This window comes from Equus asinus, unplaced genomic scaffold (genome assembly GCF_041296235.1).
Source record: "Equus asinus isolate D_3611 breed Donkey unplaced genomic scaffold, EquAss-T2T_v2 contig_803, whole genome shotgun sequence".
Taxonomy (NCBI): Eukaryota; Metazoa; Chordata; class Mammalia; order Perissodactyla; family Equidae; genus Equus; species Equus asinus.
The window spans coordinates 3563787-3590137 of NW_027225520.1; the positions used below are offsets into that span (position 1 = coordinate 3563787).

Genomic DNA, 26351 nt, shown 5'->3' on the forward strand with positions numbered 1-26351 from the left:
GGGCAAAAGATAAGCACTGTCAACATGTAAATGTAAAACTTTCTAGATTTTTTCTGTCTATTGAAGTCTGATGATTTTTCAGTCGTTTGATATTGAGATACACATATGTTCTTCAAATGGTATCATATTGTACCTATAGTTTTATAACCTGATTTTTCTACTGACAGTGTTTCCGGAATGCTTTCCATGTTCACGATATTTTTCCTGACTTCACGTTTATTACGTGGATATGTTGTAATGTGTTTAATCACAGTCAGTTTTTCTGGAATTGGAATACTGAATATTTCCTGACCAGTTCTATGTCTTTTCTAACCTCTTCAACCTCACCTGACCCCAAGGCCATGAGGTTAGGTGTGCCTGGATGGCGTGGCTCCTTTTCAGTCCTGGAAGGTGTGAATGGAGGGAGGAGGACCTGTTCAGGGCTGGGCTGAGCAGCCTAGTCTCAGGTGCAGAGCAGCTTCCCCAAAGTGGAGGTCTGGCCAGAAAACTGTCTGCTGAAGTGTTTGGGTTTCCTGGGCATTAGGGGAAGAGTTTGGGTTTATCTACAGTCCTTCTAATTTTTTCATATTGTTATGTTTGTACAGTTAGAGGTATTATGCAAAATGGAATGGAGGAGCCAAATGTTACTTCCTCTCATGGTAACCCTAAATTATGCTTGCTCTCATGGTCTCTTTTTCCTTTCCCAGCTCTGGATTCTCTTTGTTCTTTCCCAGTAGAGGAATCCCAAGGAGGACTGATCCGTTTTGGCAGGTGCACAACCATGGTATGTGTAAGTTAGTGTTTCCTTCTCATTGAAATAGTGGGACGTAAATGTTTTCATTAATTGTTCTGAAGCTTCCTACCCAAAAGAACCCCATGTTATTATGTGCTTCCCAGTTCCTCCCATTCCAGTGAACTGAACAATGGTTCCAAATAACCTAGTCCTCCTTATGTGGCCGAGTCTCTTCTAGCCAGTGTTTATGTATTCACTGACCAGATTATTCTCTCCTATATGTTCAACTTAGTAATATTAAGAGCTATAATGGAGGAATGAAGAAATTAAGTCCTGTCAAGAAATGATTTGAGCTTCCCGTGTCAGGACTGTAGTTGCATGAGAGATGGAGATCCCATTTGGCCAAGCAGGGAAAGACTCTGACATTCTCACAGACGTGAGTTTTCTAGATACACGTGATAAAGCCCAGCAATGAACGATCTCTGGAGGCTGAGATCCAATGCTCTGTGAGGTTTTTGGAATTGAATAGCAATATGATTTAAGACTTGAAAATATATGGATCATGGTCCTTGGTAAGGGATTCCTGAATGATAAATATGACTATTTTATTGCTGACTAGGATGCGATGAATTTTAATGACTTTGATATAATTCTGGATCATCCTACATTAGTATCCTCTAACTCATGAACCACAGAAGTACTAAGTCGGATTGCTAGTGGCCATAAGAGAGAGTAAAATCATGTCTTAAATTAACAGAGAGCAAGAGCAGAAAAGACCTTAGATATGTTGTCCAACTTAATGTATAAAATCATAATCATCTAAACATGATTAATTCTATTATACCATAAGTTAGAGTGCTATGCAGCCATTCAAAATATTTGTCAAAATAATGAAACTACATATGATAGAATTTAACAAAGAATTTGAGTATTTAAGATATTCTTTTGTTTCTTTTTAAATGCTGTTTTTCTATCTGTTATGACAAACTCTAAGTTTCAATTGGAGAATTTTATCCTTTTACATTTAATGTAATTATTGACAGTTAGATTTAGGTCATCCGTTTTACTATATGTTTTCTTTTTTTCCGTTTGGCTTTTGTTCCCCTTTCTCTTTTTTTCTTCTTTGGGGTTAATAATATTTATTTAAAATTCCATTTTAACTTGCTTTTTCTATATGTGCCTATTTTTAGTGGTCAGTGTCTGTATTTAAATATATATATATGTATATATATGTATTTATATATATATAATTATTTTATTGGGTCATATTGGCTTTCAACCTTGTATACATTTCAAGTGTCTATCATTATATTTCAGTTTCTCTTTAGACTGCATTGTGTTCATCACCAATAATTCAGTTTTTATCCATCACCATACATATGTGGCTTTACCATTTCATCCTCCCTCATCCCTTTTTCCTCTGGTAACCACTAATCTATTCTCATTTATGTGTTTGCTTATATTCCACATAGGAGTGAAATCATACAGTATTTCTTTCTCTGTCTGACTTATTTTGCTCAAGATCCATCCATGTTGTCTCACATGGGAGGAGTTTGTCTGTTTTTATGGGTGATTAGTATTCCATTGTATATATATACAACACCTTCTTATCCATTTGTCTCTTGATGGGCACCTAGGTTGCTTCCACATCTTGCCTATTGTGAATAATGCTGTGGTGAGCATACGGGTGCATATATCTTTTTGAATTAGTGATTTCATGTTCTTTTGATAAATACCCAGTAGCAGAATGGCTGGATCATACAGTATTTCCGTTTTTAAGTTTTTGAGAAATTTGCATACTGTTTTCCATAGTGGTCACACCGGTTTGCATTCCCACCACCAGTTTATGAGCATTCCCTTTACTCCACATCCTCTCCAACGTTTGTTATTTTTTGTCTTGGTAATTATAGCCATTTGACTGGTCTGAGGTGATATCTCATTGTCGTTTTGATTTGCATTTCCCTGATGATTAGTGATGTCGAACATCTTTTCGTGTGCCTGTTGGCCATCTGGATATCGTCTTTGAAAAATGTCTGTTCGTATCCTCTGCCCATTTTTTTATTGGATTATTCTTTTTTCTTGTTAATGAGTTGTATGAGCTCTTTATATATTTTGGAAAGTAACGCCTTGTCAGATGTATGATTTGCAAATGTTTTCTTCCCATTGGTAGGTTGTCTTTTCGTTTTGCTGATGGTTTCCTTTGCATTGCAGAAGCTCTTTAGTCTGATGTAATCCCATTTCTTTATTTTGTCTTTTGATTCCCTTGCCTGTAGAGACATGGTATTCAGAAAGATACTACTAAGACCTACGTCAAATCTGTACTGCCTATATGTTCTTCTAAGAGTTTTATGGTTTCAGGTCTTACGTTCAAGTCTTTAATCAATTTAGAGTTAATTTTTGTGTATCATGTGAGACAATGGTCTACATTCATTCTTTTGCATGTGGCTGTCCAATTTTCCCAACACTATTAATTGAAGAGATTTTCCTTTCTTCATTGTGTGTTCTTGCCTCCTTTGTTGAAGATTAGCTGTCCCTTGATGTGTGGTTTTACTTCTGGGCTTTCAATTCTGTTCCATTGATCTGTATATCCGGGTTTTTTATGCCAGTACCATGCTGTTTTGACTACTACAGCTTTGTAGTATATTTTGAGTTCAGGGAGCATGATACATCCAAATATTGTTTCTTTTTTCCCCCCTCAGAATTGCTTTGGCTATTCAGTGTCATTTGTTTTTCCATATAAATTTTAAGATTCTTTTTTCTCTTTTCATGAAGAATGTCATTGGTATTCCATTCGGGTTTGCATTAAGTCTGTAGGTTGATCTGTAGATCAATCTGTAGATTGATTTAGGTAATATGGACATTTTAACTGTGTTTATTCTTCCAATGCGTGGGAATGGAATATCTTTCCATTTCTTTGTCTTCTTTGAGTTATTTCATTAATGTCATAGTTTTTGGAGTATATGGCATTCACCTCCTTGGTTAAATTTATTCCAAGTATTTTATTCTTTTTTGTTGCAGTTGTAAATGGGATTATAGTCTTGACTTCTCTTTCTGGTGGTCCATTACTAGTGTATAGGAATGCAACTGATTTTGTGTGTGTGAGGAAGACTGGCCTTGAGATAACGTATTTTGCCAATCTTCCTCTTTTATTTTCTCCCCAAAGCCCCAGTACATAGTTGTATATCCTAGTTGTAAATAGTTCTAGTTCTTCTATTTGGGATGCCACCACAGCATGGCCTGATGAGCGGTGTGTAGGTCCACGCCCAGGATCCCAACTGGCAAACTGCAGGCCCCCGTTATGGAGTGAAACGCAAATGATTTTTGAATGTTGATTTTGTACTCTGCAGCTTTACTGTATTCATTGATTATTTCTAATAGTTTTTTGTTGGATTCTTTACAGTTTTCTGTATATAGAATCATGTCAACCACAAATAGTGACAGTTTTAATTCTTCCTTTCCTTTTTGGATACCTATTATTTCTTTTTCTTGCCTTACTTGTTTGGCTAAAATTCCCAGTACTATGTTGAAGAAGAGTGGCAAGAGTGGGCACCCTTGTCTTGTTCCTGTTCTCAGAGGAATGGCTTTCACTTTTTGACCATTGTGTGTGATGTTGGCGGTGGGTTGGTCATATATGGCCTTTGTAATGTTGAGGTACTTTCCCTCTATACCCATTTTATTGAGAGTTTTTATCATAAATGGATATTGGAAATTGTCAGATGTTTTCTCTCCATCTATTGATATGATCATGTGATTTTCATTCTTCATTTTGTTAATGTGGTACATCACATTGATGGATATGCTAATGTTGAACCATTTCAGCACCCCTACAGTAAATCCCACCTGATTGTGGTCTATGATCCAATTAATGTATTGTTGTATTCAATTTCCTAATATTTTGTTGAGTACTTTTGCGTCTATGTTCATCACTGATATTGGCCTGTAATTTTCCTTTTTTGTGTCATCCTTGTCTGGTTTTCATATCAGGATAATGTTTGCCTCAGAAAATGAATGCAGAAGTGTCCCATCCTCCCAATTTTTCAGAATAGTTTGAGAAGCATAGGAATTAAATCTTCTTTGAATGTTTGTTAGAATTCACCAGAGAAGCTGTATGGTCCTGGACTTTTTCTTTGGGAGGCTTTTGATAACAGTTTCAATCTCTGCTTGTGATTGGTGTATTCAGATTCTTTATTTCTTCATGATTCAGTTTTCAGAGGTCATATGGTTCTAAGAATTTATCCATTTCTTCCAGGCTATTCAGTCTGTTGACATATAGTGTTTCATAGTATTCTTCTGTAATCCAATGTGTTTCTGCAGTGTCCATTGTAGTTACTGCTCTGTAATTTCTGATTGTATTTATTCGAGTCTTCTCTCTTTTTTTCTGAATCTGGCTGAGATATTGTCAATTTTGTTTATCTTCTCAGAGAACCACTTCTTAGTTTCATTGATCCTTTCTATTGTTTTTCTACTTCCTGTTTCATTTATTTCTGCTCTGATTTCATTATTTCCTTCCTTTTCCTGATGTTGGGCTTTGTTTATTCTTTTTCTAGGTCTTCCAGGTATAGTGAGGCTGGTCTATTTGAGACCCCCCTGGCTTTCTGTTGGCTCCCATAGGCTTGGATGCTGCTGCCCCATCATGACCGGTGATGCTTGTCCTGGGTTGTCTGAAGGTGCTCACTGCACTGCTGCCAGGGGTGCTGGGTTCACAGGTGTCACTATCCCTGCCAGGGACCTGGAGAACTATATGTATCTCCTGCTGCTGCTGAGCTGGTGTTGGGGGGTGCCACCAGTGGGGGCTAGGTCACCAGATCTGCTGTGTTTCCTGAAGCCTCTGGTCACAGGTTCCACCTGCCACTGCTGGGGCAAAGGGGCTATTTCTTCTGCCCCCACCCCGTTTGCTCACAGTTGTGTGGGCCAGGCCACCTCCACTGTGCCAGCAGTCACACAGGCCAGGCTGGGCTGTCCTCACCACTTGTGCAAGCCACTGTGTGAGGATCCACAACCTGGATTGCTGCCACTCAGGGAGGGTGGTGGGGGCTTCTCCCCTAGTTCCACTGCTTACTGGGGGTTGAGTCCACCCACCTTCAGATGTATAGACGCATGGATCTCTTAGGCATCCTCTAGTGCTGTATAGGAAATCCTCTCTTGGTCAGTGCATGTCCATTTGGCTGTAACTTAGAGGGGAGTGACAAGGGGGAAAATTCCACCATGAGGCTGATGTCACTCATGTTGTCTCACCTTTTTTGAACTTTCCAAAAAACCAGTTTAAAAAAAATTATTGTGGTCTAACTAGTTTATAACATTGTGAAATTTCAGTTGTACATCAGTATTTATCAAACACCATATCGATATGCCACCTCACCCCTTGTACCCACTCTCCTGCTGCCACAGTAACCACTAAATTGTTCTCTTTGTCCATAAGTTTGTTTATATTCCACATATGAGTGAAATCATATGTTCTTTTCTCTCTCTGTGTGGCTTATTTCTCTCAACATGATGCCCTCAAGTTCCACCAATGTGGTTGTGAATGGGACGATTATGTGCTTTTTATGGTGGAGTAGTATTCCATTGTATATATATACCACATCATCTTTATCCAATCATCAGTCGTTGGGCACTTGGGTTGCTTCCACATCTTGGCTATTGTGAATAATGCTGCAATGAACTTAGAGGTGCATACATCTCTTATTGTTGATTTCAAGATCTTTGGATAAATACCCAGTAGTGGGATAGCCTGGTCATATGGTAATTCTATTTTTAACCTTTTGAGAAATCTCCATACTGTTTTCCAAAGTGGCTGCACAAGTTTGCGTTCCCACCACCAGTAGATGAGGGTTCCCTTTTCTGCACAACCTTTCCAACATTTGTTATTTTTTTGTCTTGGTGATTGTAACTGTTCTAACAGGCATAAGATGATATCTAACTGTAGCATTGATTTGTATCTCCCTCATGATTAGTGATGTTTAGCACCTTTTCATCTGCCTATTGACCATCTGTATATCTTCTTTGGAAAAATGTCTCTTCATATCCTCTGCCCACTTATTGATTGGGTCATTTATTCTTTCATAGTTCAGTTGCGTGAGCTCTTTATATATTGCAGAGATTAATCCCTTATCATATATATGATTTGCAAATATTTTCTCTCAGTTCCTGAGTTGTTTTCTCATTTAGATCTTGGTTTCTTCTGCCTTCCAGAAGCTCTTTAGTCTGAGGAAGTCCCGCTTGTTTATTGTTTCTTTTGTTTCCCTTGTCTGAGTGGACACTATGTTTGTAAAGATCCTTTTAAGGCTGATGACAAAGAGTGTACTGCCTATATTTTCTTCCAGAAGTTTTATAGTTTCTGGTCTTACATTCAAGTCTTTGATCCATTTTGGGTCTATTTTTGTCTATGGAGAAGGATAATGGTCTACTTTCATTATTTTAGATTTGGCTCTTTAGTTTTCTCAGCACCACTTATTGAAGTGGCTTTCCTTACTCCATTCTATGTTCTTGGTTCCTTTATTATTTATTTATTTATTTGTTTTTGAGGAAAATTAGCCCTGAGCTAATGTCTGCTGCCAATTCTCCTCTTTTTGCTGAGGAAGGCTGGCCCTGAGCTAACGTCTGTGCCCATCCTGCTCTACTTTATATGTGGGATGCCTACCACAGCATGGCTTGCCAAGTGGTGCCATGTGCACACCCAGGATCCAAACTGGCCAACCCTGGGCCACCAAAGAGGAATGTGCAAACTTAGCCACAGCACCACCAGGCCAGCCCCTCTTGCTTCCTTTATTGAGGATTAGCTGTCCATGTATGTGTGGTTTTATTTCAGGGCTTTCAGTTCTGTTTCACTGACCTGTGTGCCTGTTTTTGTACTGGTACCATGCTGTTCTGATTACTACAGTTCTGTAATATGTTTTGAAATCCGGGATTTCGATGCCATCAGTTTTCTTGTTTCTCAGGACTGCTTTGGCTATTCTGGGTTTTTTGTTGCCCCATACGAATTTTAAGATTCTTTGTTCTATTTCTGTGAAGATTGTCATTGGGATTCTGATTGTGATTGCATTGAATCTGTGGATTGCTTTAGGTAGTATGGCCATTTTAACTATGTTTATTTTTCCAATCCGTGTACATGGACTATCTTTCCATTTCTTTATGTCATTATCGATTTCTTTCAGTAATGTCCTATAGTTTTCCTTGTATAGGTTTTACACATCTTTGGTTAAATTTATTCCTAGATATTTTAATCTTTTTGTTGAAATTGTAAATTGGGTTGTATTCTTGAGTTCTTGCTCTATTAGTTCATTATTAGAGTAGAGAAATGCCACTGATTTTTGTACGTTGACTTTGTATGCTACAACTTTGCTGTAGTTGTTGATTATTTCTAAGAGTTTTCCAATGGATTCTTTAGAGTTTTCTATACATTTTATGTATAGAAATCATGTCGTCTGCAAAGAGTGAAAGTTTCACTTCTTCAGTGCCTATTTGGATTCTTTTTATTTCTTTTTCCTGCCTAATTGCTCTGGCCAAAACCTCTGGTACTATGTTGAATAAGAGTGGAGAGAGTGGGCATCCTTGTCTTGTTCCTGTTATCAGTGGGATGGCTTTCAGTTTCCCCCACTGAGTATGATGTTGGCTGTGGGTTTGTCATATATGACCTTTATTGTGTGGGGATATTTTCCTTCTATACCCATTTGATTGAGAATTTTTATCATGAATGGATGCTGGATCTTGTCAAATGCTTTCTCTGCTTCTACAGAGATGATCATGTGGTTTTTCTTCCTCCTTTTGTGTTTATATGTTATATCACATTTACTGATTTGTGGATGTTGAAACATCCCTGTGTCCCTGGTATGAATACTACTTAATCATGGTGTATGATCTTTTTAATGTATTACTGTATTCAGTTTGCCAATATTTTGTTGAGGATTTTTGCATCTATGTTCATCAGCGATATTGACCTGTAATTTTCCTTCTTTGTATTGTTCTTGTCTGGTGGTGGGATCAGGGTGATGTTGGCCTCATAGAATGTGTTAGGGGAATTTCCATCTTCCTCAACTTTTTGGAATAGTTTGAGAAGAATAGGTAATAAATTGTCTTTGAATGTTTGGCAGGATTCTCCTGAGAAGCCGTCTGGTCCTGGACTTTTATTTTTGGAGAGGTTTTTGATTACTGTTTCAATCTCTTTACTTGTGATTGGTCTATTCAGATTCTCTGTTTATTCTTGATTCGGTTTTGGGAGGTTGTAAGAGTCTAAGAATTTATCCATTTCTTCTAGGTTGTCCAGTGTGTTAGCATATAGTTTTTCATAGTATTCTCATAATCTTTTGTATTTCTGTGCTATCCATTGAAATTTCTGCTCTTTCATTTCTAATTTTATTTATTTGAGCCTTCTTTCTTTTTTTCTTAGTCTCACTAAGGGTTTGTCAATTTTGTTCATCCTCTCAAAGAACCAGCTCCTTGTTTCATTGATCCTTTCACAGTCTTTTTTGTTTCTATTTCATTTATTTCTGCACTTAATTTTTATTATTTCCCTGCTTCTCCTGAGCTTGGGCTTTGTTTCTTCTTCTTTTTCTAATTGTGTTAGGTGTAGATTAAGATAGTTTATTTGAGCTTTTTCTTGTTTGTTAACGTGGTGCTGTGTTGCTATAAACTTCCCTCTTAGGACTGCTTTTACTGCATCTCATAAGAGTCAACATGGTGTTTCCATTTTTGTTTGCCTCTGAATATCTTTTGATCTCTTCCTTTATTTTTTTGATGACCCTTTGGTTGTTCAGTAGCATGTTGTCTAGTCTCCACATTTTTGGTTCCTCTCCCAGCTTTTTTCTTGTAGTTGATTTCTAGTTTCACGGCATTATGGTCAGAAACGATAGTAGATATCATTTCAATCTACCTAAATTTATTAAGGTTTGCCTTGTTTCCCAATATTTGCTCTATCCCTGAGAATGTTCTATGCGTTCTTGAGAAGAATGTGTATTCTGCTGTTTTGGGATGGAGGACTCTATATATGTCTACTATGTTCATCTCATCTAGTTTTTCATTTAAGTCCAGTATCTGTTTGTTGGCTTTTTGTCTAGATGATCCATCCACTGATGTAAGTGGAGTATTGTGGTCCCCTACTATTATTGTGTTGTTGGTAATATCTCCTTTTAGCTTTGTTAATAGTTGCTTTATGTACTTTGGTGCTCCTGTTGGGTGCAGACATGTTTATAAGTGTTATGTCTTCTTGGTGGTGAGTCCCCTTTATTATTATACACTGCCCCTTTCTGTCTCTCTTTATCAGTTTTATCTTGAAGTCTACTTTGTCTGATATAAGTATGGCATCACCTGCTTTCTTTGGTTTGCCATCAACTTGAAGTATTGTCTTCTATCTCTTCACTCTGAGCCTATGTTTGTCTCTAGAGCTGAGATATGTTTCCTGGAGGCAGCATATTGTTGGCATTTGTTCTTTAATCCATCTTGCCACTCTGTATCTTTTGATTGGAGAATTCAATCCATTTACATTTAGAGAGACTATTGATATATAGGGCTTAACACTCCCATCTTCTCACACATTTCCTGGTTCTTCTGCATTTCCTTTGTTTCCTTCCTATGTATTTTGGACTACCAATTTGATTAGGTAGTTTTCTCTGTTGTTTTTCTTCTTTTCCTCCTCGTTTATTGTAAAGATGTCTGTTCTGATTATTTGTTATTGGTTACCCTTAAGTTCATATAAACAATCTCATAGTTGAGATAGTCCATTTTCTGACAGCCTCCTACTTCCTTAGACTATACTGATTCCATCCCTTTACTATTTCCCTTCTAAGTTATTTTGTCATATCTTTTTCCAACCTGTGTTGTGCATCTATGGATAAAAAGATGAGGTCATTTTTGTTTTGGTATTTTCTGTTTATATTATCCTTGACGTTAGAATTGTTTACTAACCTTATCTGATAGAGATCTGCCACTTCTTGATTATTGCCTGCCTATCATCTCCTTGCTCAGGGCTTTGTAGCGCCTTTCCTATTTCTTTTTTCAGATATGAGGGCCTGCTTGAGGATTTCTTGTAGGGGGGCACTTGTGGCAATGAACTCCCTTAGCTTTTGTTTATCTGGGAAAGTTTTTCTCTGTCATATCTGAAGGAGATTTTCATTGGATAGAGTATTCTTGGCTGGAAGTTTTGTCATTCAGGATTTTGAATAGATCATTCCACTCTCTCCTAGACTGTCAGGTTTCTGCTGAGAAATCCACTGAAAGCCTGATGGGGTTCCTTTGCAAGTTATTTTCTTCTGCCTTGCTGCCTTAGTATATTTTCTTTTCTTTTTTTTTTTTTTTTGAGGAAGACTAGCCCTGAGCTAACTACTGCCAATCCTCCTCTTTTTGCTAAGGAAGACTTGCCCTGAGCTAACATCGGTGACCATCTTCCTCTACTTTATATGTGGGACACCTGCCACAGCATGGCTTGCCACGTGGTGCCAGATCCACACCTTGAATCCGAACCAGTGAAACCTGGGCCGCCAAAATGGAACATGCAAACTTAACCACTGCACCACCGGGCCAGCCCTGGTTGTCTTTTCATTTTGATCCTTGTTCCCTTTTCCTTGCAGAAGCTCTTTAGTCTGATGAAGTCCCAGTTATTTCTTTTTTTCCCTTGCCTGAAGAGACATGGTATTCAAAAAGATCTTTGTAAGACCCATGTCAAAGAGTCTACTGCCTATATTTTGTTCTAACAGTTTTATAGTTTCATGTCTTACCTTCAAGTAGTTGATCCATTTTGAGTTAATTTTTGTTTATGGTGAAAGATAATGGTCTACTTTCATTCTTTTGCATATGGTTGTCCAGTTTTCCCAATGTCATTTATTGAAGAGTCTTTCCTTTCTACATTGTATGTTCTTAGCCCCCTTGTCAAAGATTAGCTGTCTGTAGATGTGTGGTTTTATTTCTGGGCTTTCTCTTCTGTTCCACTGATCTGTGTGCCTGTTTTCTTACCAGTACCATGCTGTTTTGATTACTATATTTTTGTAGTATATTTTGAAGTCAGGGATTGTGATGCCTCCAGCTTTGTTTTTTTTTTTTTTCCTCAGAATTGCTTTAGCTACTTGGGTTCTTTTGTTCCCCCATATGAATTTTAGGATTCTTTGTTCTATTTCCGTGAAGAATGTCATTGGGATTCTGATTGGGATTGCATTGAATCTGTAGCTCACTTTAGGTAGTATGGACATTCTAACTATGTTTATCCTTCCAATCCAAGTTCATGGAATATCTTTCCATTTCTTTATGTCATCATCAATTTCTTCCAGTAATGTCTTATAGTTTTCATTGTATAGGTCTTTTACCTCCTTGATTAAATTTACTGCTAGATATTTTATTCTTTTTGTTGCAATTGTAAATGGGATGGTATTCTTGAATTCTCTTAGTTCATTATTAGAGTATAGAAATGCAACTGATCTTTGTAAGTTGGTTTTGTACCCTGTATCTTTGCTGTAATTTTTTATTATTTCTAATAGACTTCCATCTCTGCTCTATTCTTGATCATTTCCTTCCTTCTGCTTGCTTTTGGTTTTGTTTGCTCCTCTTTTCTACCTTCAATTAGAACAATTAGGTATTTATTTAAAATAATTTTTTCTAATATAGGTGTTAAAGCTATAAATTTTCCTCTGCATCCTCGTTTACTTCTAATCTGTTGTGAGATGTTGTTTTTGTTTCATTCATTCAAATTATTTTTAGTTTCCATTGTGATTTCTTCTTTGACATATGGGCGGTTTAGAAGCATGTAGTTTAATTTCCAAACTTTGAGATTTTTCCCACATTTCTTTCTGTTGCTTTTTAATTCAATTATGTTGTGATAGGAGAACTTTACATTATTTCAGTTCTTTTAAATATATTGAGTCATTTTATAGCCTAGCATATGGTCTCTGCCTCTATTCTACACATGTGATGTCAATCAAATTGGCAGATAAGATTGTTCATATTCATTTTTTAATCTAGTTTTTCTCTCCATTATTGGGAATGCTGTGTGACAGTTAAAAAATTATTGACTCAGCTATAGTTTCATTCATTCTGGCTGCTCTGTAAATACATCTGTGCTCTTTAATCACACACTCATCCTTGGGTTATTTTATGGCAGAGTATCCCCTTGGCTCCTGTGTCACTCAGAGCATCTCCAGTGCCTGGTGCCAGCAGCTCACAGTAATCAGCAGTTTCCATGTGTGTCCTCCATTGCACAGGTTCGCACTTAAGTATCTCTGGTGAGATGCCCCACGGACAGCTTTACACAGCACACTAGGAGGTGGGCTTCTTGAAGATCCATTACCATGGCTTACTCGCAGAGTCCTTTCAGTAAGTAAAGGCCTTGCCCTCTCCCACAAGGTCTGGATCTCAGTCCTGTCAAGTGGATCTCCCATGGGCTCTCAATCTCACCCCTGTTTAGTGTTCCTTATATCTGTAGTCTTATACTCTGTAGCGTACTGTTTACTTACTTGCTAATCTCTCATTATTCTAATCCCCTTATGTAAGTATTAATTAATAGTTAGTCATTTATATTAACAGTTTCCTGTTCAAATTACTGTGAGGTTTCTCTTCCTTCATTGGACCCAGACTGAGAATGGCATATTAAAGACCCCAGCTATTGTTGACAATTTGTTTATATCTTCTTTAATTCTGCCAGACTTGCTTCATATATTTTGTTGCTCAGCTGTCAAATATGTTTATGTCTATAATTGTTAAATATTTATGTAAGTTTCCCTTTTCCTCCTTATAAAATATTCCTTTTTGTCTCTAGTGACATTTTTTGCATCAAACAGTATTTTGCCTGATATTGATATAGCCACTCCAGCTATTTTGTTACTATTTGCATGGTGTACTTTACTATGATTTACTTTGAACCTATTTGTCTATTTGAATTTAAAGTTTGTCTCTTGTAAACAGCATACAGTTGTATATTGTTTTGTTTTGAGACTGACAATCTTTGCTTTTTTTTTTTACCCCGAGGACGATTGGCCCTGAGCTAACATCTGTTGCCAATCTTCCTCTTTTTGCTTGAAGAAGATTGTTGCTGAGCTAACATCTGTGCCAATCTTGCTCTGCTTTAGTGGGAATGCTGCTGCAGTGTGGCCTGATGAGAGCTGATAGCTCCCACCTGAGATCAGAACCTGCAAACCTTGGGTGACCGAAGCAGAGCACATGAACTTAACCACTGTGCCACAGAGCTGGCCCCAACCATCTCAGCTTTCAATTGGAGTACTTCATACATTTCAAATTTAATTCAATTATTGATATTGTTAACTTTTTATCTCCCATTTTGCTGTTTCCTATGTCTTATGTGTTTTTGTGCCTTTTTTACTGCTTTTTCATATCAAATATATTTTTTTCTAGAGAAACATTTTACTGGTTGTCTTAATAGCCTGAATTATTTTCTTAGTAGTTACTCAAGGGAAGACAATATACATCTTAACATAATACTCTTCAGATTAATATTTACTTCCAGTAAGGTTTAGAAACTGTTTCGATATAGCTCCATTCTTCCCTGTCTTTGTGCAATTTTCATATATTACATATTTATATAGGTCCAATATTACAGTTTTTTCATCGTTTTGTGCAATCATCTTTACAATCAGTTGAAAGAAAGAGAAAAATGCATTTTCAATGTCATCTGGCCTGCATTGTTTCTGAAGAGAAGTCAGCTGTCAGTTGCTTGTGGTTCCCTTGTACATAATGAGTCCTCTTTCTCTTGCTTCTTGCAAGATTTTCTACTTGTCTTTGGCATTCAGTAGCTTGACTATGATGTGTTTATATGTGAATTTCCTTTTGTTTATCCTACTTGAAGTTTGTTGACCTTCTTGGATTTGTAGATTGGTTTTTCCTCATTTGGGGAAATGTGGGGCCATTATTTCTTCAAAGAACTCTTCTGTCCTTTTCTCTACTCTCCTTCAAAGTAACTATTATACTCCTGGAACTTCTGTCGTGTATGCTTGCTATGCTTGATTGTTTTCCCAGCAGGTTGTGACATTCTGTTAATTTTTATTCCTTTTATCTTTGTTTCTTCAGACTGGATAATCTCCATTGACCTATCAGCAGGTTCACAAAATCTTCCTTCTGACAACTCAATTTGCTGTTGAGCTTCTCTTTGGAACTTTTCATTTGAGATATTCAACACTTTATATCTTGAATTTCTATTATGTTTTTAAAAAGTAATCTCTCTTTATTGATTCTCTATTTGATGAGCCATTGTACACATTATTTTAGTTCATCAAATATGGTTTCATTTCGATCTTTGAATATATTTGTAGTAGCTCCTTTTAAGTATTTTTTTCCTGAGTCCACTATCTTCACCTCCCCCAGAAACAGTTTCTGTTGACTTTTCCCCATGTATGGTTCACACTTTCCCATTTCTTTGCAGTTCCCATTTTTTATTGTTGACAACTGGACATGTTAGATAATATATTGCACCAACTCTGGATTTAGATCTACTACTCCCCCAGGAACTGATATTGTTTTTTGTGTACTGACTTGGCTAATTCTGTAATCTGTCTCCTTTGCAACGTGGAGATGCTGATGTCTCCAACCACTTTATTGTTATTTTTTAAATTCTTTTTTTCCTTTAAGCCTGGCTTCACAGCGTCACTTCTGGGTCAGCATAGCTTAGTGGTCAGCCAATGAATGCTCAGATGTTGTCCATAAGCCCCTTGATTAGGTGAGCCTTCTACCCCTTGGCAATGGCTCTGAGTGTTGGTTGGGAAACACATTAAAATCCCTGGCTTTTACCAGACAGAAAAAGACAAACACCATATGATTTCACTCATAAGTGGAAGATAAACTAACACACAAAGAGAACAGTTTAGTGTTACCAGAGGCGAAGGGTGTTGGGGGGTAGGGACAAGGGATGAAGGGGCACATTTATATAGTGACTGACAAACAATAATGTACAACTGACATTTCACAATGATATAAATTATTATGACCTCAATAAAATAAAACAAACAAATCCTTGGCTTTTTACTTTCTGCAGGGCCTTCTCCTGTCACCTCTTTGCATACTCAAGGCCTCATATTCAGCCAGAGATGAACAGATGGCTAGGGTTCTCACAACTTTATGCATAAACCAACCTTCCGGACCACCACGAATATGTCAAATCTTATTAAGAACTTCTCTGGCTTTCTCATTTCCAGAATTGTCTTAACCTCTGGTTAGTCTCATGATATTGCACCCTCAGACCGTCTGTGTTGGCTATCCATCCCCAGTTGTTTGCACTGAGGTTCACACTCCTTTTGCACAACACCTCCAGGCATGGGGTTTTTCCAGACTCCATTCCAACTCATGTCAGTCTCCCAGAGCTCAATGCTGCTGGTTTTCAGAGCTTGTTCAACTCTGGTAAAACAAAGCCAGAGGCAGATGGGAGCATCCCTAGGCTAAAACTCTGGACACTCCCATTGTCCCTTCCTGGAGTTCAGTAGTTTTGCTTGAATAAATGCTTCTTGATTCATTTATGTGTTTGCTCAATTTCCACAGAGTGAAAGTAATTGTTTTAATAACGTTATTCAGTTTCATCGTTGCTTTGTGGGGAAAATTGCCAAGCTCCTCATTACACCATTCTGAGGGTCCCACTCAGTTATCTTTTTACTAATTTAAAAAATAAGAAAGAAATATACTTACACACATTTTTATCATGTCTTGTGTAGATCTAAGTTTTCATCTGATTTTATTTTCTATCTGTCTGGGGGACTTTAACATTTTTATAGTGCAGGTATGCTGTTAAATCAATTCTTTCATTTCTTATGTCTGTGAGAAAATTGGACATACACTAATTTTTACTTTTTTACGAAAATATTTTACTTTACATAGAATTCAAGGAAATATTTTTCTTTTCAGCACTGCAGAAGGAGTTTGCTCAATTGCCTTCTACCTTCTTGTTTCCAAATAGAAATCTGATTTTATTCTTGTTTTTGTTCTTTATATAATGAGTCTCCTTTCTCTGCTGACTTCCTCTTTACTTCATCACTGTTTCAAAATCATGGGTTATGATCAGCCTTGGTTTATATTTCTACATTCCTATGATTACAGTTCACTGAGTTTTAATTTTAGGTCTATAATTTTCATCAATTTTGGAAAATTGTTTACCATATTCTTCAAATAATTTTTCAGTCCCCTCCTCTTTCTTCATTCTTTGGGAGCTTTAATGACAATATTAGTTCACTTAAAGTTGTCTCACAGCTCACTGATAAGTTTACAGTCTTTTCATTCTGTTTCTTTTTGATTAGTATACCTTCAACCTCAATAATCTTTCCTCTGCAGTACCTAATCAGTTGTTAATTTCCCCAATGTAGTTTACATTTCAGGCATTGTAGTTTTCATTTCCATATGTTTAATTTGGGTTTTTAAAAATCTCCCATGACTCTCTTAACATGCTCATATTTTGCTCTACCTTTGTCACCATATGAAACATAGGTATAACTATTTTAATAACCTGTCTACTAATTCTATATCTGAGTCAGTTTTGAATATTGATTTTTCTCCTGATTGTGTATCACATTTTCCTGCTTCTTTGCAGGTGGTATAACTTGGAAAGTGTTTGATCCTTTCAAGGTGCATTTTGAAGCTTTGTTAGGCAAGACCAGAATAGCTTTTAAAAAGTTAAGGGCTTTTTTATGTCATAGGTCTAATTTTTCCTCTCTATTAAGCCAGTCTCCTTTTGCGTACTTTACCCAATATTCCATATATTATGGAGTTTTTCCACTGTGGCTATTGGTTCATTACGTTTGGAGAAATAATAGGGTTCACCTTGACTGTTTATGCAGTCAGGGATCTTAGTCTTGAGCAGTTGACTAATGTCTGAACACTGTCATTTCACACATATTTTTATATTTTTAAGTTGTTTGAGGTGAAAGAGTGCCTGCTATCCTTGTTACTCTATCATAGGGGAGGAAGGGTCTGAAACTATAACTTAACCCATCTCAATCACGTATTTGTAAGAAGGAAATAAAGGAAAGATATTTAGGGGCCTCCATCGCAAGGTCACCAACACCTAGGCCCTGACTGAGAAATATTTGGTTGATAAGCTAGATCCAAAACATTCACTTTTTGTGATTACACTTTGTGTGTGTGTGTCAGGCAAAAACATGGAAACTGCAGGAATTATCTAAAATCATCCAGTTATCATAATCACAGGGGAAATACGGTAAGAAATGAGAATATGAGTAAGTATAAACATAAAAATGGTAATAACAAAATGTAAGTCAACATTTTTCCAACTTACTATTTTTAAACAATATTTTTGCATATTGTTTCTACTAGACAAGAATTAAGATGCTTTCAAATATCTGACAAAGATTTATGATTTTAACCATATGCTTTACAGTACTCAATTAATTTTGCAAATGATTAAATGTGTGGCAGTATTTAATTAGTTAAATCCATAAAATTCTCTTTATTTATGTAAAATGTAGGTATTCAGAATATTCCTATGTGATAGAAAGTTTTATGATGATAGAAAACTTCTTTATCTGTAAAGTCCGATACACATGGCTAGTGAACACTTTGTTATGGCTAGTACCCGTGAAGGATTCAATTTTTAATTTTATTTAATTTTAATCAATTAAATTTAAATAGCCACAAGTAGCTAGTGGCTATTGTATCTGACAGTGCAAATCTAGAGGGATGTTGATAGTTTAATGAAATGACAATTATTTGACAAATTATAACTTTAGGCATGATACATTAAACAAATAAAACCATTAGTGGATATTTCTCACCCTGCTTTAAAACCTTCACACATTAAAGAATCTGCACTATTGTTAAGTTTGCTGGTAAGTATCGAAACACGGCTAAGTAGCCACATGGCATTTTATACTCTCGTAGACTGGCCCTGAGCTCCAGCATACTATTGGCCAAGAACACATGATACCTGATTTTCACTGAGGGGCTCATTTAGAGATGCTCCTTTTATGTGGGACCCAGCGGTACTACCAGGATGAGAAGTGCTCAAAGGAATTGGGCTGGGGCAGGTACCCAGGTAATCTGTTGGCTTCAAACAAAGTAGAAATGGAAACACTAGTCTGTCAGATGAATTTGGGAAAGTGGTTAACACTCTAATATTAAAATCGCAAGAAAGGAAATGAAATGAAAAAACAGAGCCATATGGGTTTGCAATCAAGTTGAACGTTTTTTTTTTTTTATTTTTTGGTGAGGAAGATTGGCCCTGAGCTATCATCTGTTGCCAATCTTCCTCTTTCTGCTTGAGGAAGTTTGTTGCTGAGTGAATACCTGTGCCAATCTTCCTCTATTTTGTATGTGGGATGCTCACCACAGCATGCTGTGATGAGCAGTGTATAGGTCCATACCCAGGATCTGAACCTGTGAATTCTGGGCCACAAAAGTGGAGCATGCAAGCTTAACCACCAGGCCTGCACCTCTAACTTTTAATGGACATGTAATGGCGATAACAAAAATTTAAGACTATTAAATTCTTAATTTTGAGTATTAATGTATGAAATCAATATTAATACCAATTTTGAATATTTGTACAAAACTTATGAATAAAATATTCACAAGAAAAACTGAGCAGTTTTTCAAGAGAATAATATGCCATGGCCAAGCATGTTATACTCTGCCTCAAGTGTTATATGCGGTTTTATTCATTGTTATATGCGGTTTTATTGCACGGTCCTCCTCAGCTGTCTGGCTATTCGGTGTCTGGTTATTAAGGAATTCTTAATCCCCTAAATATGCCAGCTACCTTGTCACTAACGTATATTTAGGAAGACCAAAGCTGCTCTCTACTTTGTGTCCACTTGGTGAGTGAAAGCCAAGGGGGAGGGAAGAAGCCCAAGGCAGAGAGCCTCGAGCACCACCGCAGTGCATCCCCCTGAGTGACATTCATTCAGGAATTCCTCTACTGCCGTTAACTGAGGATCAGCAGTTTTTTTCATAAAGGGCCAGATAATAAATATTTTTGTAGTTACTCAGCTCTGCTGTTGTAGCTGGAAAGCAGCCATCGACAATATATAAACGAATGGGTGTGGCTGTATTCCAATCAAATTCTCTTACCCCTTGGTTTAAATTAATAGATAAAAAGCTCTCAGAGATCTCCTGAGTTTGTGTCTGCCAGGTGTAAGAATTTTGGAGGGGAAGTGGTGGAAGAATGAATTTTTAAAATTTCTTTAAAAAAGGACTAAATGCATAAAGCAAAAATAATAATGATGCATTGTATGATGTACATTATAGGCAGAAGTGAGCTTATGATGAAAATAATCCAAAGGATAGGCAGGCGAAAGGTAAATATACTGTTGACTTAGTGTGATCAGTTCTCAATATATACAAATATTGAATCAATATGTTGTACACCTGAAACTAATATAATGTGATGTTGCTGACGAAATGAAGAAAGTTGGGGCCCCAAAAAAGAGACGGACACCGGTGTCGACAGTGGAAGAAAAAAAGCCCCGTCTGGCACGGGCTGTTTATATTTATATCCCCCTAGACAAAGCCGGCAACTAGCCAAAGGCGGTGACTCATCATACATGCTTCTATGCAAGCACGCTCACGTGCTTACAATGCTGTGTTTGTTTCCCAGCCCTAGGCTGAATTCCAGGATCTGAGAACACTCCTGTTTGCAGGCAATGTTCTCCCCGGAAGGGCCATAAGAGGAATGGGCAGAACATCCTGTTTGCAAGCCAGCTCAGCCGCAACTCAGCTCCATGAAATGTCCTGTATGCAAGCACATTCATGTTCTTAGGCCAGATCTCCTTCAATGTTATATGTCTATTATATCAAAATTTTAAATAAACGAATCCAAGTGTATACTTTAAATATGTGCTGTGTTCTATATCAATACAGATGTTATTAAAAACATGGTATTATAGTTTTATATAAAGATAGATGTAATATATATGACAGCTGCAATATAGAAGATGGGGCTATAAATTGCAAGGTTCTTACACTTGACGAGTAAGAGCAGAGTTCAATATTAACTCTAAGTAGATTCTGAATAGTTAAGAATATATATTATAATACAGACCGTGACCACTAAAAATGATCACAAAGTATAGCAAAGAAGCAAATTAACATGGAATTTTAAATAAATACTTAATTAACCCAAGAAGACAAAATAGAGCAATATGGGAACAAAAGCCAGATGGAAAAGACAGAAAATAATAAAATGGGTGACCTTAATCTAACTGTATCAATGATTACATTAAATGTAAATGGGCTAAACACTCCAAATGAAAGAAAGACATTGTCACAAGGGACAGAAAAATAAGAGGGTTTGATAAACTAAGGGATGTCTTCAATCCTCAAGTTCTTTATGTTAAATCCTATGCCACATAGTTTTCTTATTTTAACAAATATTTTGAATGGCTGCATAGCACTCAAACTTACAGTTATAACAGATGTAATCATCTCCAGATGACTAGGTTTCTATACACTAGGTTGGACAACATATCTAAGGTCTTTTCTGTTCTTCATCTCTGATAACTTAAACAGCTTATGTTTTTATTCTCTTTTATGGCCATTAACAATCCTTCACTGAACATTTTTGCGGTTCCTGATTTAGAGAATACTCGATGTATGATGATGCAGAATTATACCAAGGTCATTCAATTTCAGCACATCCTAGTCAATAATAAAATATTCATTGTACTCATCATTCAGAAATTCCTTACCAAGAACCATGATCCATATATTACAATCACTAATTCATATTGCTATTCAATTCCAAAAACCTCACAGAGCATTGGATCTCAGCCTCCAGAGACCGTTCATTGCTGGGCTTTATCACATGTATCTAGAAAACTCATGTCTGTGAGAATGTCAGTCTTTCCCTGCTTGGCCAAATGGGATCTCCATCTCTCATCCAACTACAGTCCTGACATGGGAAGCTCAAGTCATTTCTTTATAGGACTTAATTTCTTCCTTCCTCCATTATAGCTCTTAATATTACTAAGTTGAGCACATAGGAGAGAATAATCTGGTCAGTGAATACGTAAACACTGGCTAGAAGAGACTGGGCTAGAAGAGATACGAGTATCTTCAATACGCAGTTTTTGACAACCAAAACCAGAAACACAAAAATCTAACAGGGAACAGGTTAATTAATTTGGTCCTGCTATGTGATGGCATGTACAGGATTATTAATCACGATGATACTGGTCCCAGTGTGAAGTACGCACTCATAACTGGGGAAAGGTATCCAGTTGAAACTTAAGACATAGATTCTGTTCTCAGATTTTCTAAATGTAACTGCTCTTGGAGTTCATGACATTTTAGTGTCTTGGGTTTTTCATCAGTAGAGGCAGGAGCATGAAGATCACTTCTTAAGCATGAATATCTTAGAGAAATATAATCTACATAAAAACTTAATAATATGTTGTAATCCTGTATAAATATGTTAGCTATTTTTATTGAAGAACATTGCATGTCCCCTAACTGGGTATTATAAAAGAAACAATTTGCCTTTTTACTATAAAATTGTGCTTATCAGCCCTGCTCTGATAATGCTCACAAAAAAAAAGGGGGGGAATCAGGACTTTTACTTGAGATTGCATTTTTAATTTATAAATCAAGAGTTTCTAGAAAAGAAGAAATTTCCCTCCCACCGAAATGGAGCAGAAACAAAGAGACATTTGTGAATCATAACCTGCTCAAAAAATCCGATGTGATCAAGCGTCTCATAAAGTGAGAACATTAGTAAGACTGACAGTGCCCTTAAGCAGCAACAAAAGGCATGTGGGTAAATAAAATGATTCCTTATTTTCTTCTATTTCATTTAGTATTTGGACATGTTTTTGGGAAGACAACTAAAAATCAGATATTATTGCTAAGTTTTGTTAAATTTTTCTTATATCAATAATTTAAAATCAATGATTTTATGAAAGAAAATCAACCATCCTCAATGTTGACTTTTGTGTGTAAAACAATTCTTTCCCCTCCCCAAGGTTCTTCTTTGGGGTATGGCAGGACTGAGGAGGAAGTCACGAGGCACCAGGCTTTTCTTGGGGCACAGAATGACTCCCTTACACGACACTCTCCAGGTCCACACCCGCCCTGCTCATACACATAAACAGATGGAAAAGACGACAGAGCCTGGACTACGGGTATAGGTTTACAGCACGTTCCTGGGGTCCGAGCTCTGGGAACCCCGAGGCTCTGAGACAGTAGCTGCCCCTCAGAGCTCCCAAGTAGAGAACTCCCCAGGCTTTCCCAAACTAACCTCGGTGCCCCCTGGCTGGAAATCTTCCTTTAGGGCTCAATGTCCTACTTCCCTCTTGCAGCCAAGCGGCTGTGAGGAGAGAAGAGGAGGAAGCGCCAGGCAGCCCAGAGCCACCAGACAGTGACGCCACAGAGCCACAGCCATCACACCTGCACAGGTAAAGGACATGCAACCAAATCCCCGTCACCCCAGCACAGCCACGCACCTGTCACAGCCTCGCAGCCACACCCACGGCACGGAGGCGCATCCCACCACTCACTCGCGTCTCTCACACACACCCCGCCACACGCTGCCCGTCTGTCCCCACAGACACACACCGTCCTCTGCCGTTCAGGCCCGAGAGTCCCGTGAGGACTGGTGTCCCTACTACGGGCCGCCACACTGTGAGCGCTTCCGCCGTCACCCCTCCTGGTTCACGTCGGGCTCTGAAGTGACTCGCTTCACAGGATTCCCGCATCCTGTGCTAATACATCCACAAATGAGCTCCACTCACCCTGCAAAGAGGGAGAAGCGCGCGAAAACGGAATGGAAGCCGAAGATCTGGCGTGACCGCTGCCCTCTGGGAAGTGTCGCTCCAACCTGAACATCCCTGGGCGCGGCGGCTTGTCAGAAAGGCCGCCGAAGCGCGGAAGTCCCGCGAGAACGGCAGCGCGAGAACCGCCCGGAGCCCGGCCCGAGCGCAGGTCTCTCCGCCAGGAGCGCGACGCGAGGGCGCGTGCGCGGGCACGGAGCCTGCGAGGAGGCCGCTGGTGCGCGTGCTCGGTCCAGAGGTGCCGCTGCGCCCAGGAGGACGAGCAGGGCAGCCCGGCGCCGCTCCGAGCGTCCGGCCTGTGCGCGCAGAGCCGCGGGGGAGGATCGGCGGGGCGGCCCCGGGGCGAGAGCGCACGGCGGGTGTGAGCTCTGAGGGCGGGGCCCCGGGCGAGTCCCCTCAGGCGGCTGCAGCCTGGGGACAGCATAAGGGGCAAGCAACTCTTGATCCGTTTAAATGGTGTGTAGGAGTGAAGTAATACACATTTACTTAATTCTCTAGGCTAAGCTATAATAGTCAAAATGGAATGAATAATTAAATGTAAAAGCGATCTGGAGATACACCTGCATATGTTTTTGTAATATTAAGTTAGGGACAGATTTTCCAACCATAACTGAAGAGAGAAATGCTAAATAAATACTGAGATTTGACTTGATAATTATGTGTGAACATCCGAATCATCTAAATGACAATCAATCAATGAAATAAAAATTGATGCAAGACAAAAATTCAATAACTTGACTCATATAATGAACAGACAGATAATCTCAAGGCACTGTGTTTTTGTCGCTCAAAATAATGGTCACTAGTCTAAGAGGAGAGTAGCAATAACTATAGAAATATAAATTATATATGCAAATTATCAGCATTACATGATGATAGTTGAAAATACAAATTACCATTAGTAATAAACATTATCATCAAATACATCAGAATCAGAATTACTTGACCTTTTAGGAATTGATCCTGCTCTCCATAATGAGTAACTAAGAAAATATGGGTCATTTTTTTCCCTTAACTCTGTTTATGCTCCTGAATCTCCTGATGCATTTTATTGCTCCATCTTTTTCATAATTGTTTTTTGTAGCTTCTTTCTCTTCAGCTGAGACATCTCCTACATTCTCTTTACACTATTCCATAAATGATCCCAATTTCTTCCTAGGCATCATTGGTGAATTCCATGCTTTTGATGACAATGTAATGATAAATTATCGATGTGTTTTTTCTTCCAGTTTTGTCTATTCCTCAAGTGACTCTCCTGGATGTAGCAATAGGCCAGTAGCGATGCATGACATTTTGGTCAGGTCAGGCAGTGAGAAGGAAAGAAAATCTAAACTCTCTCTTTGAGATTTTCAATGCAAGATCTGAGTGGAAGCCGACAAATAATTTGGAAGTACCCAGATTAGTCAGTATGAGGATTTTATGCTCCCTCAAGAGTAATTGAGGTGGGGGGTCGGGATGGGGGGTGAAAGGGATGAAGAGGGTTGAATAACAAACTTCCAGCTATAAATAAATGTCTTGGGGATGTAACGCACTTGTTGACTCTATTTATATTTATATTAACTATAGTTAATAACGCTATATTGTATATTTGAAAGTGGCTGAGTAGATCTTAAAATTTCTCATCAGAAGAAAACAATATGTAATTATGTATAGTGGTGGATGTTAACTAGACTTATTGTGGTGACCATTTCACAATATACACAGATATTGAATCGCTATGTTGTACACCTGAAACTAATATAATGTGTCAATTATATCTTAATTATTGTTTTTAAAAAGAGTACTCGAGGTTGTTTTATCAGATGGACAAAAGAAGCTATTTCAAAGGGAAACAAGAAGACCTAATATTTAGAGTCTAATATTTAGACTCCGTGGGGTCCTTGAGAAATGACTCTGTGTCCTGGCCACACTACTGGACAGTGCACTTGAAATACCAAGTAAAGTAAAAGAAATAACTGATATCAGTGCCCCACAAACATTTTCACGTAGGATGATGTAGGAATCCCGGGTTCCCTCCTACCCTGTCCCCCACACACAAATCTTGACCAGGGACAGAATTACAGAAAAGAAAAGGCTGAGTAAATTTACACCACAGTCATCACCACACACCCACCAGAAGCCTCAAATTAAAATCTGGACAGTATTAAGTGTCAGCAAGAATGTGAAGATATGGGAATTACAGTGTGGGACTATCAATTGGTTTGTTGACTTTGAAGGAAAAAAAGACAATATCCCCAGTAAAACTGAAGATATGGTTACCCTATGATCCCTGCTTAATACCATAAGTAAATCCATGTGAATGGTAACCAGATATATATATATGTGTATATATATATATACACACACACAGAAGAATCATCTCAGAAGCATCATTTGTAACTGCCAAAAGTGAACACAATCCAGACCTCCATCAACAATCGAAGGAATAAACAAAATGGTATATTAATAGGATTAACTTGCAACACTGAGTATGAATCTTAAATACTTAATATTGAATGAAAGAAATCAGATGCAACAGTATATATATATGTTACCCTAATTACACAAGGGAAAAAAAACAGGCAAAAATCAGACTATGATTTTGGCATAGAAATAGACAGGATACGAGTATAAAGAAAGACAAGGGAGGGTTATTATGCTAATTTGGATATTCGATATCCTGGGGGCAAGTGGAGTCTAGCAACAGTAGGGGGCATGCAGGAGACCTACTGGTGGTAGTAGTACTCTATTTCTTGACCTGGGTTGATGTCACACAGTTGTTTATTTAATAACCATCTATATGTATCCATTTTTTTGTTAAGATTATGATAGTTTACAACCTTGTGAGATTTCAGTTGTACATTATTGTTGGTCATGTTGTGGGTACACCACTTCACCCTTTGTGGCCCTCTCCCCACCCCCCCTTTCCCCTGGTAACCAACGATCAGTTCTCCTTGTCTACTATGTAT

General features: G+C 38.0%; 1 protein-coding gene across 2 annotated transcripts in view; it reads left to right on the forward strand.

The window, feature by feature from the left end:
- Positions 1-22917, forward strand: part of LOC139039700 (serine/threonine-protein phosphatase 2A regulatory subunit B'' subunit beta-like) — an 88851-nt gene extending 65934 nt beyond the window's left edge. Inside the window, exon 3 of one of the 2 annotated variants that reach the window (XM_070503911.1) lies at positions 20241-22917. In XM_070503911.1, the coding sequence (XP_070360012.1) occupies positions 20241-20396 (156 nt within the window). In that variant the 3' untranslated portion in view covers positions 20397-22917. The remainder of the gene's footprint in view (positions 1-20240) is intronic. The other variant, XM_070503910.1, reaches the window with a different exon arrangement.
- Positions 22918-26351: the final 3434 nt, after the last annotated feature.